Source organism: Lolium perenne, chromosome 7 (assembly GCF_019359855.2).
Source record: "Lolium perenne isolate Kyuss_39 chromosome 7, Kyuss_2.0, whole genome shotgun sequence".
NCBI lineage: Eukaryota > Viridiplantae > Streptophyta > Magnoliopsida > Poales > Poaceae > Lolium > Lolium perenne.
The window spans coordinates 294,428,220-294,443,071 of NC_067250.2; the positions used below are offsets into that span (position 1 = coordinate 294,428,220).

The following is a 14,852-nucleotide window of genomic DNA, read 5'->3' on the forward strand; positions in this document are numbered from 1 at the left end:
TTGTGTCTATACGGATGCCAAGTAAAATGCCCCCAGACCTACCACGAGGCGGACGAGAAAACCACTGAAAGTTAATCCCGCCTGACAATCGGTCGAGGAAACTTTGTGAGAAATTTCGTCTACCCGTCTCCGATATAGCAATAAAATCTAAATCATAATCTCTACAACCATCGGCAATGTGAGAATGCTTAGCCAAGTCTCCAAGACCTCTGCTATTCCGAAACATGCCAATCATCGAGAAACTTTTGTAGATTTAGTATTTTTGCCATATCTACGAGACTTCTTACCAGCGGACGATCGGGAACCACGTGCAGAAGCTTTTAGATCATAAATTGAACTAAGCTCCGAGTGTTCCAAATCGACCTCAGTAAGAGAACCAATAATAGACGAGAGGAGCTGACCATCTAAGATGTCATCCGCTCCATCATCGTCATCAACTGGGGTCTCCAGCCCAGTGGAGTCATTCGGAGCAACCGTTAAACGGTCAAGCTCCGTCTGTCTCAACACATTGGCAGAAACCGAAACCTCGTCAGGCCTAGTACCCAACGAAACTCCTAAACTGATCAAATTAGAAGAAATGCGAGAATCTGAAAAAGAAGTGAAAGACTTGGATGAATGTCTCGTACCTGCCGTGTCCAAGTTCTTCTCCGCCTTACGTCGCATGGCTCTCTGCAAGGCGTCCTCATCGGTAGGTCCCGCCCCATCCTCCGACAGCGCGTACCTCCCACTCCTCCTCAAAGTCGGCTGAACGACCGGAGGAGGGACGGTAGGGGTAGGATGCTGCAGAGCGGGGACCGGTGCAGTAGAGCTCGGGCGTGGCGAAGAAGTGGTCGAAGCAGGAACGATCGACGAAGCGGGTGAAGAGGTAGGTGATGCAGGGGTAAGAGGCGATGAAGCCCCCCGCACCGACCCCGACCTCGACAACCCACCAGCTGCTGGAGAAGAAGTCGTAGACGATGGGGCATCAGCCGACCCCAAAGGGTCCAGGCCATGCCCAGGCCCCGGCGTCCCCACCACCTGTGGAGACGGAGCAGTCTCCCGAGGTGCGTCCGAGGCCCGCTGTCCGTCGACGGAGGCTACGCCACTGCATGGCTATGCGTCCACCGAAGGAGAGGTAGCCACAGCGACACCCCTCCCGGCGTCTATGCCACGCGACGGCCGAGGCAACGTGACGGCGGTGGGCGTGCATGGCGCGGCCTCAGCTGAGGCCACTCCCCCCCGCGCCTCGCCCTGGTGGCGCAGCAGCGCGGCGTCGCCCGCCGCCTCCTCCTCCAGGACCGGTCCACGCGGAAGCAGGCCGCCAGGTGGTGGTGAGGACGGCGGAGCCCTCGAGGCCAGCTCCACCGCCACCACCCTCGAGGCTGAAGATGGCTGCGATGCCCCCGGAGGCGCGAAACTCGACGACGGAGAAGAAGCCGGCCTAGTCCGACCCTGCATGAAAGTCCGAACACGTGAAGGTGAAGGAGTCCGAGATGCCCGTGGTGGAGAAGCAACTAGATGCGGTGTTTGGGACCGTGCCCTCGCCACTATCTCTCGTCCTCTATCGGTCACCGGTGAGTGATTAAAAGGAGTCAGAGCCAGCTGTGCACCTGTCGCCGAGGTTGCACCAGACGTGTGCGTAGGAGGGCGGGTATCCACCTCCATGTTCGCCGCCCCTGGTGCATCCTCCGCTGAACCATCCTCTAGTCGTTTCTCCTCTGCACCATGGGAATCATCAGAATCCGCACCATCTTTCCAGAAGAAAGGCCGAAACCGTGAGTCGGGCTTGAAACCATCCGCCTCCTTCCGAAACCAAAATCTGTAGCCATTGAGGTGTAGTAAAGCAACCACCTCCAAATAGCCACGTTTATCTCTCGAGAGCACCGAAACATCCCGCATAGCCACCAAAATGCGAACAATCCCCTGACTGCGAAGAGTATATAAGTCCACATCAAGAGTAGAACCAATGAGAGTCCCAACAGCCCATAGCCCAAGAAAGTGCTTCACGGAATCCGGCACACCATCGACATGCACCCAAACTGGCTTCATAACAAAGGCTGGAGCAATATCCTGATGTTCCCAAGTAGAGACAAGCACCTGTGCCTGAACCTTGGGTACACTCATCTGCATGCCGTCTATCCTCGCCAAATCATCATGTGTAGGAACCCCAACAAGAAAAGCCTTCTCCCCATGTGGAGACGCCTCCCATCTCCAGGTGGGATTCCCAGGACACATACGAGCAAGGAGACTCTGAATATCCGCCGCCGTGACTGTCCCCTCACCAGACACCTGAACCAAAGCTGTGGGTGCACCAGAGGCAATCAACTGAGGCTTGTACACCGAGTCAGGGAGCTGCAGGTCAAGAGTGGCATCATTACCGCAACCAACAAAAAAACTCATGGGCTTCGGAACTTTCAGAATAGGGCATCTAACAGTCGGATGATCCCCAGAATCACAAACCAAACAATAATGCAGAACCTTGCAGTTCTTTGTAGCATGAGTATTCACATCACATTTCCAACAACGTCCCACCTTCTTCTGTTTCACGAGTGCAACAGGAGCTGGAGCATCTGTAGGAATCTGGTGAGGTGCGGCAGTCAAACCCTGCGGTGCAATCACAGATGGCTGTCCCATAGCCTCCGGGATGGGCTGTCCAAGAGGAGGGGCAACTGGCTGGACCCCCGCCTCCGAACCCACAACGGCCACCGCCTTCTTCTTCCGTCTTTTCTTGCCTTGACCGGGCTGAGCTAGCGGCTGCTGTTGAGGTGGTGGCTGCAGAGTCTGCGGCTGCGGAGGGGCGACTTGTGGCAAAGGTACCTGCGGCACGTACTGCTGCCCCACTTGCGGATACTGATAATACTGACCAGAATACTGCTGAAAAGGTTGCTGCGGAGGAATGTAGTGCATCGGCGGAACGGGTGCGCGGGCGGGCGGACGAAACCCCGTGTTTGGCCGCGGCGCAGGGGCATGCTGCGCCAGCAAAGGGGTGCCGGCCGGCCACCCTTGGAATCCTGGCGGGCCGAGGTACGGCGCAGCGCCGGCGGGTGGGGGCGCCCCTGGCCTCACCGCAGCGGGCGTGGGCGCCGTTGCCCCTGGAGTAGACGCCGCCGCCCCGGGCGGCACTGGCGGCCGCGACGGCCCCGACATGGCGGCGCGGTCACGGACCCCCGCAACCACCTGCGCGAAGGAGGGTCGATCCGGATGCGAAGAAGGCAGCGGGGAGGGTCGGTCGCGCGGTGAGGAAGGGCGGTGATTAGCGGCGTCGGCACCGTGACGGAGAGGAGCGGCGGCGACGAAAGCAGATTGTCGAGACGAGAAGTGCACACGATCGTGACTTCGTCCAGGAAATCGTGCTGCGCGCTGAAGGCCCATAACCGCATGTCCGAAGCCGGCCCACCTCTGCTGGGGCCCATCTGCATGCGCCGATGATCCCGCCTCTGGAGGTTTGAAACGAGGCGTGATCTCCGCCGCGGCCGTGACCTGCACCGGCGAGGTCGCCTCCTCCGCCGGCCTTCCCATCTCCTGCCGCCCATCCTCGAACCACTCATCGGCCGCTGGATAAGCACCTCTCACGCCCGCCAGAGACGCGGCGAAGAAGTCCCCCAGAACCGCCGGCGGCGTGACCCGTCTCGGCGGCAAAGGGCCCTTCCAAGCTTTTAGCCGCACCGAGGGTTTGGGCAACCGCAGCCCTGTCGGAGACGAAGACACCTGTCGCCGAACCTCCTCCCGAACGGAAGATCTTGGCGGCGACAAAGATCTTGCCCTCGCTGCGGCCGGCCTTGACTCGGGCTTCTCCCAAACCCTGGACGCCGCCGATGGATAGCCTATGCGAGACCAGAAGTCGGCGAGCAGTACATCGCCGTTGAGGGCCGCAGCGGGATCCGGCGGCGGAACACATGGTTCATCAGCCAGACCTCGCCATGCCACCTCCTCCGCCACGGATAGCTCCTCCTCACCGTCCGAGATCTCGCCAAGACGATCAAAACGCGAGCCTGAACTCGACGAGCCGGTCGACGGCCGATCTGCCGGCGATTTCCCCAGCCCGATTGGTTGTAGGAGCAGCCTACGGCGAGGTCTCCTCGGCGGCGTCCGCCAGGCCTCACTCATCTCGCCGGCCTCAGCTTTTACTAATGGTCACAACTAATATTATTTTGATCACTCGATAAGATCAAAATGTATCGAGATTTGGTAACACTATCATGCCTTGGCATGGTCTTTCACCGAAATTTCATCACATGCCACTATCAAGCGAGGCAAAACAAAGCATGGTATTTTATCAAATATTCCTAAAATGCAACCATGGTTGCTGGACTTACCCTTTGACCTCACTCTCATCCTGGAGTTTCAAGAAGTGTAAACTACACCAATTAGAGAGAGGGGAAATTTTCGCTTTCAAATGCATCTAAACCGGAATTCGGAATGAATATGAAATTCTAGAAAAAATGAATATGTTAAATTTCTAGAATATTACTCATGTAACATAAAAATCTATTACTAGTCCATAATTTTTTGTATCGAATGAAGCATTTATGTTCCTAGGCAAAGCAATTTTTGGTGTTCCAAAAGTTTAGAAATGATGGTACATGCACAAAGCACTAAAGTTGTAGTTTGTTGCAAGAAAATTTACATTTGCCAAGAAGACTCATCAACATCTTCTCCATCTTCTCGAATGTCGATTTTGGCGTTGCCCCTAGCACCGCTACCATCTATACGGACCTCCATGGTCAATCTCTGAGTACTTGATTTGCCCATGGTTGAAGAAGAGGTGCAGTTCATATTAAAAATTCCGTTGGATAAATACGTCTTCAAATACGTGAGTGTGTCCGAAGGTTTCCAATTTGTGTCCGTTAGTGTGTCTCGACACGACTGAGATGCTGTAAGAGACCCTCCCAATCTAATGTATCGACGCCTCTCTACTAGCCTAAAAGCATGCGGGAATTTAATTTGGCTCTCAGGGGAAAACTTGGAACTGAGGCCGAGCTACACGTAGCCCTTTGTTTGCATGCACTCAAAATTTGTATTTTAAAGTTTTAAAAATCCGAAACAAAATTTTAGAGATAGTCAATGATGTATATCTAATGGTGTAAAATTTCAATACAAACTACTTCATATCTAGGCTACACAAAAAAAAAAGACAAATTCTGATAAATTTTATAGTGTAGACTCCACATATACTATAAAATTTCTCATTTTTTGTAAATTTAGTGTAGCCTAGAATACAAGTCAGTTTGTATTGAGATTTTGCACTCATCATTAGTTATCTCAAGAATTTTGTTTCACATTTTCTGAAACTTCAAAATATGACTTTTTAATTTCGAAAATAAAGAGCTACATGTAGCTGAGCCTCCAAAACGCCGCACTCGGCTCTCATGTGCATATGATCCCCCACCCAAAAAAAATATTTCTAATCTTCAAAAAAATCAAAAAGAAATTCGCATGTACATCTCGATAATCTATGTGCGTTTATACAGTTTCACGAAAATCCGATATTTTTTCTGGTCTATGTAAAAAATACAAAACATATCTCACAAAAACCTTATTTTACAATCAATTTTTTTTACACAGCCCAAACGATAAGTCCATGTTTTATAGGAAGACTTTGTGCGCATGTTGCATGTGAATATGTATGCCTGATTTTTTCTTTTATTTTTTTAATATTTTAAAATGTATCAAAGATGCATTTCAGAATAAAGTTTATGCCATTTTACACTGCGTAAGAATGTAGTACTCTTGTGCTACACAATCCACACCAGGTGAGGGTGTTTTGTCGGCGATTTTCACAAAAATAACTTTTTTATGTAAAGATTACACGAAATAATTTTTTCGGTCAAACTATTTCACGTTTCTAATTTATTTGTGTGACTTCCTTCGTAAGGGCGTCACATCCTTCTGTGTGGCTCCCTTCGCAAGGTCGTCACACATCCTGTCATATGTGGCGCGCTCGAGCTAACCAGCCAACGATGTGTGGCGCCGCTCCCACGGGTGGCACATAGACAGGGGTGGCGTCCTTGCGAAGGACGCCACACAAAAATGTTAGAGGCGTGAAATAGTTTGGCCGGAAGGTCATTTCGTGTGTTTTCTTTCCCATAAAAGGTTATTTTTTGTGTAAAATGGCATGTTTTGTCTTTTTTTCGATAATGAGGTTGTCTTGTCATACCCACACGGTAGCTAGCTCCGCCTCCACGTCTCGGCTGTACAAAGAGCACACATGTTCATACTTCATACACTACTAGGAAAAGGCCTATAGGTGGAGGCAAGTGGTGCCGGCGCACCACCTTGGACGTGCGCTGGTGGAAACAGTTGCCGGCGCACCACCTTGCAGCCGCGCCGGCGATGCAGGACTACTGCCGGCGCACCTCCGGAAAAGACGCGCCGGGGAAAAATCCTGGCATGGCCGCGGCCGATTCGGGCCAGGCCCAAGAATCATTGCCGGCGCACCGGCCCAGGGGTGCGCCGGCGGAAAATGCGCTATTGCCGACGCACACCTGGGCTGGTGCACCGGCAATGATTCTTGGGCCTGGCCCGGGGGTGATATAGCCGAAAGGGCTATGTGCTGCCGGCGCACCCATGCCCTGGTGCGCCGGCAGTAACCTGGGCAGTTATTTCTGCTCAACAACCACTCCCCCCACTACTACCACTCCACTCCTCCACACAAACCCGAGCCTTCTCCCAACCCAGCTCATTTTTGCCCATTTCTATCCCCAATTTTACCAATTTGACCAAACAAAATCATATTTTTTGAGCAAATCTTCCCTTCCTACATGCATCTCCCACATCCCCCTATGTAGATCTAGATCTACTATCCCGCATTGACCGCTCAATCTAGATCTAGATCTAGAAAGTCGGCTTCCATACGCCGTGGTAGCGGCGTGATGTCTCGATCTCGTTGACGAATATATCAAACAAATAGGTGATTAATGAACAAATTGAGGAATGAAATCGACGTATGTTGGACATTTGAAGAAAAGTTCTCGTGTGTGGCATATATATATGTTGTGCTTGTGCTTGTGTGTGTTGGCGTTGAAAATGAGTTGCCAACGTTGCGCCGAAATGTTGATTCTTTAAGTTTCCGTTTCGGCACATTTCTGGCGCTCCTATGACCTACTGTGTAGGAAGGTCATGCCGAAATTTTCCGTGAAAACTACCGACGGATGCATGGTTCTAATCAATTATGTAATCTTATCATGCAGGCGATAATGGTTATCGAGATGAGTGAAAGCATCGTGATGAGATATCTGAAACACGCGATCATCGACATGTATGAAAATAACCGCACGGAGGTATTGTGTCCGTGCCGGAGATGCAAACGAGGGAAATGGTTTGACCCGTATTCAGGCAAATTGCAGGGGCACCTGCTCACTAATGGTTTCATGCATGGACACACTCAATGGATGAGTGTTGATGGCGCGGAGGTCAATGGGGCGACGGCGGCAGGTGGTAAAAATGGCCGGCAAGAAGGAGGGCATCATGATATTGATGACGATGAAGAGTTTGTCGCACAGGACGATAACCTTGACGACGACAATAACCTTGACGACGACAATAACCTTGACGACGACGAGGAGGTGCCGCTAGCTTCAGTCGTGCGGGACCCTCATCTTCAAGATCTGCTTCTCGAAAAGACGAAAGGCGCCAAGCGGAAATCAAAGCTTGAGCAACTCGAGATAGACTCGAAAATACTCCATTGTACGACTCAGGTCGCGGGTTGGGGGAGTCTCACTTGAGAGTAGCTCTCGATGTGCTGCAGATGAAGGCGAAACACGGATGGACGGACACAAGCGTCGACGACATCCTGGAATACGTGAAAGATCTCCTTCCTGCCGGGAACACGTGTCCTGGTAGTCTAGCCGAGGCCAAGAGAATCACGTGCCCTCTCGACTTACCCCACGAAAAGTATCACGCCTGCATCAACGACTGTATCATGTATCGCAAGGAGCACATGGACAAGACCAAATGTCCTGTGTGTGAAGCTGAACGGTACAAGAAAGGGAAGAAGAAAGCTCCTCGGAAAGTTGTGTGGTACTTCCCGCTCGCCCCCCGGCTTCAACGGTTCTACGCGGACCGCAAGGAAGCAAAGCTCATGCGCTGGCATGCAGAAAGAAAGGAGGCAGTGTTGAATGATGAAGAGCGGATTGAGCACCCAGTGCTGACGCACCCTTCGGATGCAAGCCAGTGGAAAGCATTAGACAATGAATTCGGAAGTTTTGGGGCAGATCCCAGAAACATCAGGTTGGGTGCGAGCACGGACGGATTCAATCCGTTCGGAAACCAGAGCAGCACACATAGCACATGGCCCGTGTTTGTATGGATCTACAACCTCCCACCCTGGCTGTGCATGAAGAGGAAGTACATACAGATGAGTATGCTAATTCAAGGGCCGACACAGCCAGGAAACGGTATCAACATGTATCTCGAACTATTAAAGGAGGAGCTTGAAACGTTGTGGGCGGAGGAAGGGGTAGATACATGAGACGCCGTCGCGGAAGAATATTTCCCTTTGAGAGCCGCGTTGATCACGATGGTGCAGGACTACCTCGGATACGGTTACATTTCGTGCCAGGTGTGCCATGGACACAAGGCATGTGTCAGGTGCATGGAAGAGACGATGTTTTTGCAGCTTGGTAAGGATCCCGGCTCTTCGAAAACAGTTTACATGGGGCATCGAAGGTAGCTACAGAAGACTGACCCGTGGAGAAAGCGTGGAGATCTGTTCGATGGTACAAATGAACCCCGAGGACCTCCACGTAAGAAGAGCGGCGAAGAGATCGATACATTACTGAAAGGTTAGAAGGAGTGCCCTGCACCGGGAACGATTCGTCAAAAGCCTGGAGAGAAGAAGAAGAAAAAGGAAACGACGCCGCTCATTGGTGTATGGAAAAGGAGGTCCGTGTTTTGGGACTTGCCGTACTGGAAAATTCTCGATACACCTCACTGCCATGATGTCATGCATATTACAAAGAACGTGTGCGAGAGCTTGCTTGGCACTCTTCTCAACATGCCGGACCGGACCAAAGATGGGCCGAAAGCAAGACACGACCTGAAAGTTTTGGGCATCAGGGAAGAGCTTCAGATCCCACTTGGCAGTGAAGTACAGCTGACATACGTTACAGTGGCTCCAACTTCACTCTGCAGTACTAGTGCACTGTACTGCCCTCTCTCTTCATATTCTTCTCTCTTCTGACTACTCTTGGTCCTCCTCCTACTACTTCTCCCTTGTTTAGAGTTGGTTTGGCTCAAGCCTTGTTCTTCAGTTCTTGGGGAAAAGGGAGAAGCATTGGTTCCTGAGGCAAGAATTTGGTTTGACTCAAGCCTTGTTCTTCAGTTCTTGGGGTAAGGATTTTCCTGAGGTCTCCTTTAATAATCGGCACACTTCTCCATCCAGATTCTTATTCTTTTAGTGGCACGGTTCTGCGACAGGCTCAGGATTGATTCCATGCTGTTGATTTTCTCCGCTTAATACAACTTTGCAGCTTGCGAATTGAGGATTCCAGGTAATGGAATTTAGTTGTTCTATTCCTTTCAGGTCACCACCGCTCCGTGACAGGGCATTTACATTTTGCAATTGTCAATTTACAGTGGAAAAGAACAGAAAGTCACACTGTATGAAAAGCTTGCTGAAGATTTTTGCGCGGAGATTCGCGAGAAACGCCAACAAGGTCCGGTGGTCGTGGTTTTTGCCAGGATGTGTGTTCGCCGCTACAAGGGTCAGTTCTCGATTTACCCTTTCATTAATTTATTTATATTTATCGGTTTCTACCACGTAAGACCATATAACTGTATTCATTTCATTGTTGTTGGGCTTAAGAACAGGATAGATCGTGCCTCGTGCAGAGCGGTCAATTCGTGCCACGCCATGGTCAATGCACCAGGAATGAGATAATCTCACTGACGCAACTACAGTGTCAACAAATCGTCTTACTTTATACTAGTGTTGTCTATTAAAATGACCTACTCCCCTGATCCATAATACTTCCCCCATGAAGATTGTCGAAATTTGTTTAAATTTATATGTATATAGACAGTAATTAATACATCTTGATAAATCTTCGATATTTTTCATGGGACAGAGAGAGTACTAAATCATGGTATTTATTATTGATTGAATGAAGTAGCTAAAGAGATTTTTGTGATTGCCATTAGACTTCTCACTAAATGATGATCATCGTCTCGCAACAAAGAGAAGACAAATCTCAATATTTTTCTATCAGTTCTCCCTCCTCCTGGTTAGTCACGTTATGTGTGGCCTTAAGGTGCATGACGACGATTTGGTTATTTTATCAACATCCAAACTTTATTTATCTATTTTTTGGTTATTATTTTGTTCACACACACAAAAGAACCTTCAACGGGACACAACACGAAAACAACAAAATTGGCATACTCCAGTCATGTGAACTTTTCCGCATTGTCACCAAGGGTGCAATATTACTTCAATTCAAATTATGGATTAGTCAAGGGCAAACTAGTCAAACTGTTATTGGTCGAGTTCACAACATGAACCGCGCTGACTCGTCATTTTTTCACATGTTGGGTGGTTTACAACTCAATCAAAAGTAAAGATCTATGATTCAAGTAAATTCACATGCTAAATCCAACAAAGTTATTAAACGTGTCATCTATTTAGATCCATGAGTTCTCTCACATCCTTTCTCTTCGCGCGACTATGTCTAACCAAAACAGAATTTCCCAGCACCATTAGTGGATTTAATCGGCAGGAAATCCATGACAACCTTTCCAAGCTCATGGATGTGAAATCTTGTACTAGTAAATATCACGGTGTCATGATGGGCGACGCCTTATGCATGAAGCACATAAACAATACCAAGCAACAGCTGGTCAACATCGAGAGAACCCGATGGTGGTCTAAAAATGCAAATGAATGTAATCATTCATGTTGACACTTTCCTTTCCTGCTTCTCACGAGCGTACACAACACGGTGCATTTGACTCGATTTATGTACCTTAAGTTTGTGGAAAGGTGCATGAAACGAACAAACATATGACATTTTGATCTAATTTATGGTGGTTTTGCTAGTTGTCATCACAAATCAAAGGGGTGATGATTTACTAGAGCCACGAGTGTTGATAAATGTCTATTGTAAAACTATTTTAGTGGCTCCAACACCACATGCAATTTGCATGCCAACTTGTGGAAACTACATCATTTGGGCCTTCACAGAATGGTTTCTGTGATTTTATAGATGTCAATGCCCATTTAACTAGATTATGGTCCTATATGCGTATCCTCCCAAGTTCACGATAATTCTCCAGACATAACAAGGAGTTACTAACGGTGAACAATACACACTAACGTTCACAATAAACGTACACATAGTTGAAAGGACCCTCTTATATGGAACATGCATCTATAACTACTTCGAGGAAGAAAGGTACTCCGTAATTCCTAAGCCGCCAAATGACAAGAGTTCTACTCTGAGAGGACTTCATGCTCACCAAGCCATCCTTGCACGACTTAGGAATTACGGAGGATGGGAAGTCACGCACAACCGACCAAGCTATTATGCAACTTTCTATGCATCACTCCATATACAACCACTTGTTTGATAACTCCAAAAGTCATGCCTTTCTTTTGCGTGCTGCAAAAAATCCATGTGCTTAAGATGTCTTGGAAATTCAGATTACGTTGCACCTTAATTGCGCATTTTCTTCAACTAATGTGTTTGATAATCTAGGCAGACCGTTAGATTGTGACACTAGTTTCTATTACCTGGGCATCCTTTGGCCCGGGATAAGAAAACCCCGGTGCTAAGATTCAGGCCCATCTTGTCCCGGTCAAAAGCCCAACAGCTTGGCAGGTCTAACCCAGCATTTGGGCCTAAATTTCAGGTGCAGGCCCGGGATTTTTGTTCCGGGCTGCCCTGTAGTTTCAATGGTTGGTTTGGCTACCGGTTGTCTCCACCCATGCTGAAATGCAGTAGCTCGTCTCATGGCATCTCCAACCATGCGATCCAAACGAACGCGCTGGATCGTCCGTTTTGGTCCGTTTGGGTGGCCGCGTGGACACCCGGACAGCGGCCCGCGTCCGCGTGTCCGTTTGGGTCACACGATGCATCCAACGCGCGGACGCAGCGCAAATGAAACAAAATAAAAGAAAATGAAAATGAAAAAGGAAAACAACAAAAAATAAATTGAAACTAGTGGTTCATTAAACTTAGCCCTAGTTTGGGCAATTTTTACATAAAAGAAAGCCCTATATGGGCTATAAACTAAATAAAAAAGCAAACCCTAGCCAGGGTTTGCAAGCACGGTGGCCGCCGGCAGTACTACTCCCAGTAGTACTCGTCGTGCCCTCCGCGCTGACACCTTCCGGAGCTGCTCCTCCGCTGCGGCCTGCAGCTCCGCCTCCTGCCGGAGCGCGGCCCGGCGCTCCTCCTCCTCCCGGAGCGTCGCCTGGCGCGTGGCCTCCTCCTCCTGGAGAGCCATCTCGAGGAAGGCCCACGCCTCCGCCTGGGTGTCCTCCTGGGACTTCCTGGCCATCTCGTCTAGCGCGGAGGCGCGCAGCGTCTCGGCGAGGTGCGGCCATTTGGCCAGCTCCTCGAGGTCGCTGAGCTCGCGGGACGCCGCGAGCGCAGCCTGCAGCTCGGGGTCGTCCCCCTCCTGGGGCTCGGGCTGCGGCCGCGGCCGGGCCGTGGCGCCGCCGCGGCCTCGTCGATGTAGAGGCCGTCGGGCGGCGGCCAGCCCGCCTAGCAGGCGTGCGTGGCTGCGCGCGAGGCCGCGCCATCGCGGACGTGAAGCATGTGCGCCGGCGCGCATCGTGCTCCACCTCGAACCACAAGTCCCAATTGGGACTTATGTCGCCGTATGCGGGGTGCTCCTGGAGGTCCGCCGGCAGCTGCGCGCGGCGCCTCTGGATCTCCGCGATGCGAGCGCGGCCGGAGCCCGGGATGGGCGGCACCGGAACCCGATCTGGGCTCAGGTACCAGCCGTGGGAGAGGTGCACGTCCCCCTACGGCATTGGGACGCCGGCATCCCAGAACATCTGCACCACCGCTACGGTGACGTAGATCCGGTCGCGGCTGGGAGGAGCCGGCGGCCCCATGTCGAACGCTGTCGGCGCGATTCGCCGGCTGCTGCCGGCCTCGTGGTCGTTCGCGAACAGGAGGAACTCCCGCTTCGGGGCCATGGCGGCGTGGAATCTCGAGGTCGTGCGTGCGTGTGGCCGGAGTGGAGAGTGGGGACTGGATAGGGACAGTCCCCTTCCCCCTGTCCACATTTAATAGGACTGGGCACCGACAACTGGGCCACGCGGACCAGGCGGACACGCGAGGACTCCGCGTGCCATCCGCGGCCACGCAAACCCATCCTAGATTTGGGCCGGGTTTACGTCGTTCCGGACGCCGCTGAAAAGACACGGATGTCGCCTAGAGGGGGGGTGAATAGGCGGTTTAAAACTTTTACGAGATGGGCTTAACAAATGCGGAATAAAACTAGCGTTTACTTTGTCAAGCCCAAAGCCTATATACTATGGTTCACCTATGTGCACCAACAACTTATTCTAAGCAATACAAGCAACTATGTGATAGCAAGATATAACTTATGCTAAGCAATACAAGCAACTATGTGATAGCAAGATATATAAACTTATGCTAAGCAATACAAGCACGATGGCTATCACAAGGTAAGGTTCATAAGTAAAGAGCTCGGGTATAGAGATAACCGAGGCACGCGGGAGACGATGATTTATCCCGGAGTTCACACTCTTGCGAGTGCTAATCTCCGGTGGAGAGGTGCGGTGGCTTAGTGCTCCCGAACGCCACAAGAGGCTCACCTTGAGGTGTGGTTGCTCGATGCACACCAACGCCACAAAGGCCTCACCCCAAGATGCGGTACTCACACCACACACCGAGCGCCACGAAGGCGCCTCACCTAAATCTCCGGTGACCCTCGTCACAAAGGCCTAGGTCACGGTTCCACTAAGGGATTTCCTTCGAGGCGGAAACTGGGCCTTACACAAAGGTTGGGGCACACATCCACAACTTAATTGGAGGCTCCAAACAAATCACCACAAAGGTCTAGAATCCGTCTAGGGTTCCAAGAACCCAAGAGTAACAACCTTCTTGCTTTCACCACCACGAATCACCGTGGAGAACTCAAACCGATGCACCAAATGCAATGGCAAGAACACCACAAAGATGCTCAAGTCCTTCTCTCTCAAATTCCAACAAAGCTACAAAAGCTATTGGGGGAATAAGAGAGGAAGAACAAATAAGAGGAGGAACACCAAATTTCTCCAAGATCTAGATCTAGTGGATTCCCCTCACAAAGAGAGGGATTTGATTGGTAGGAATGTAGATCTAGATCTCCTCTTCCTTTTCCCTCAAAAAGATTCAAGAAGCATAGGAGGAGTAGAGGGAAAGGGAAGCTCTCAAGGTCAACAATGGTGGAGAGCACTTCGGGGGAAGAGGTAGCTGCCCAAGGAGGAAGAAGGGGGGCTTAAATACCCCCTCCCATCGAAATATGACCGTTTGGGTGTGCTCAGGCCGGATTTTCCGGGCCGGATATTTGCAAAATATCTAGGCCCCAAAAAACGGCTAAGGACTTGAGAAAACTGCTCGCAGTAAGGGGGCCGGATATTTGGCCGAATTTTCCCAAAAACCGGATTTTTCGGGGGGGGGGGGGGGGGCGGATTATCCGCCCCAAACTTGGGCCGAAATATCTGCCCCCTGAAAACTGGCAGAAACATCAAACTGAAACGGGCATAACTTTAGCATCCGGACTCCGATTTTGATGATCTTGGGCTTGTTTTAAAGCTAGGAACAAGCTCTACAAGATCATGCAGGGAACCATCATAATCCAACAATGTAGGATAGAAACAAATGATGAAAGGTTTGACCTATCTAAAAAAGACATAC

The 14,852-nt window shown here is 50.5% G+C and overlaps 1 protein-coding gene across 1 annotated transcript in view; it reads right to left on the reverse strand.

The window, feature by feature from the left end:
• LOC127312198 (uncharacterized) overlaps positions 1-4,086 on the reverse strand; it is a 30,076-nt gene extending 25,990 nt beyond the window's left edge. Inside the window, exon 1 of the mRNA XM_051342668.2 lies at positions 627-4,086. Within this exon, the coding sequence (XP_051198628.2) occupies positions 1,093-4,086 (2,994 nt within the window). The 3' untranslated portion in view covers positions 627-1,092. The remainder of the gene's footprint in view (positions 1-626) is intronic.
• Between the last annotated feature and the right edge of the window lie 10,766 nt (positions 4,087-14,852).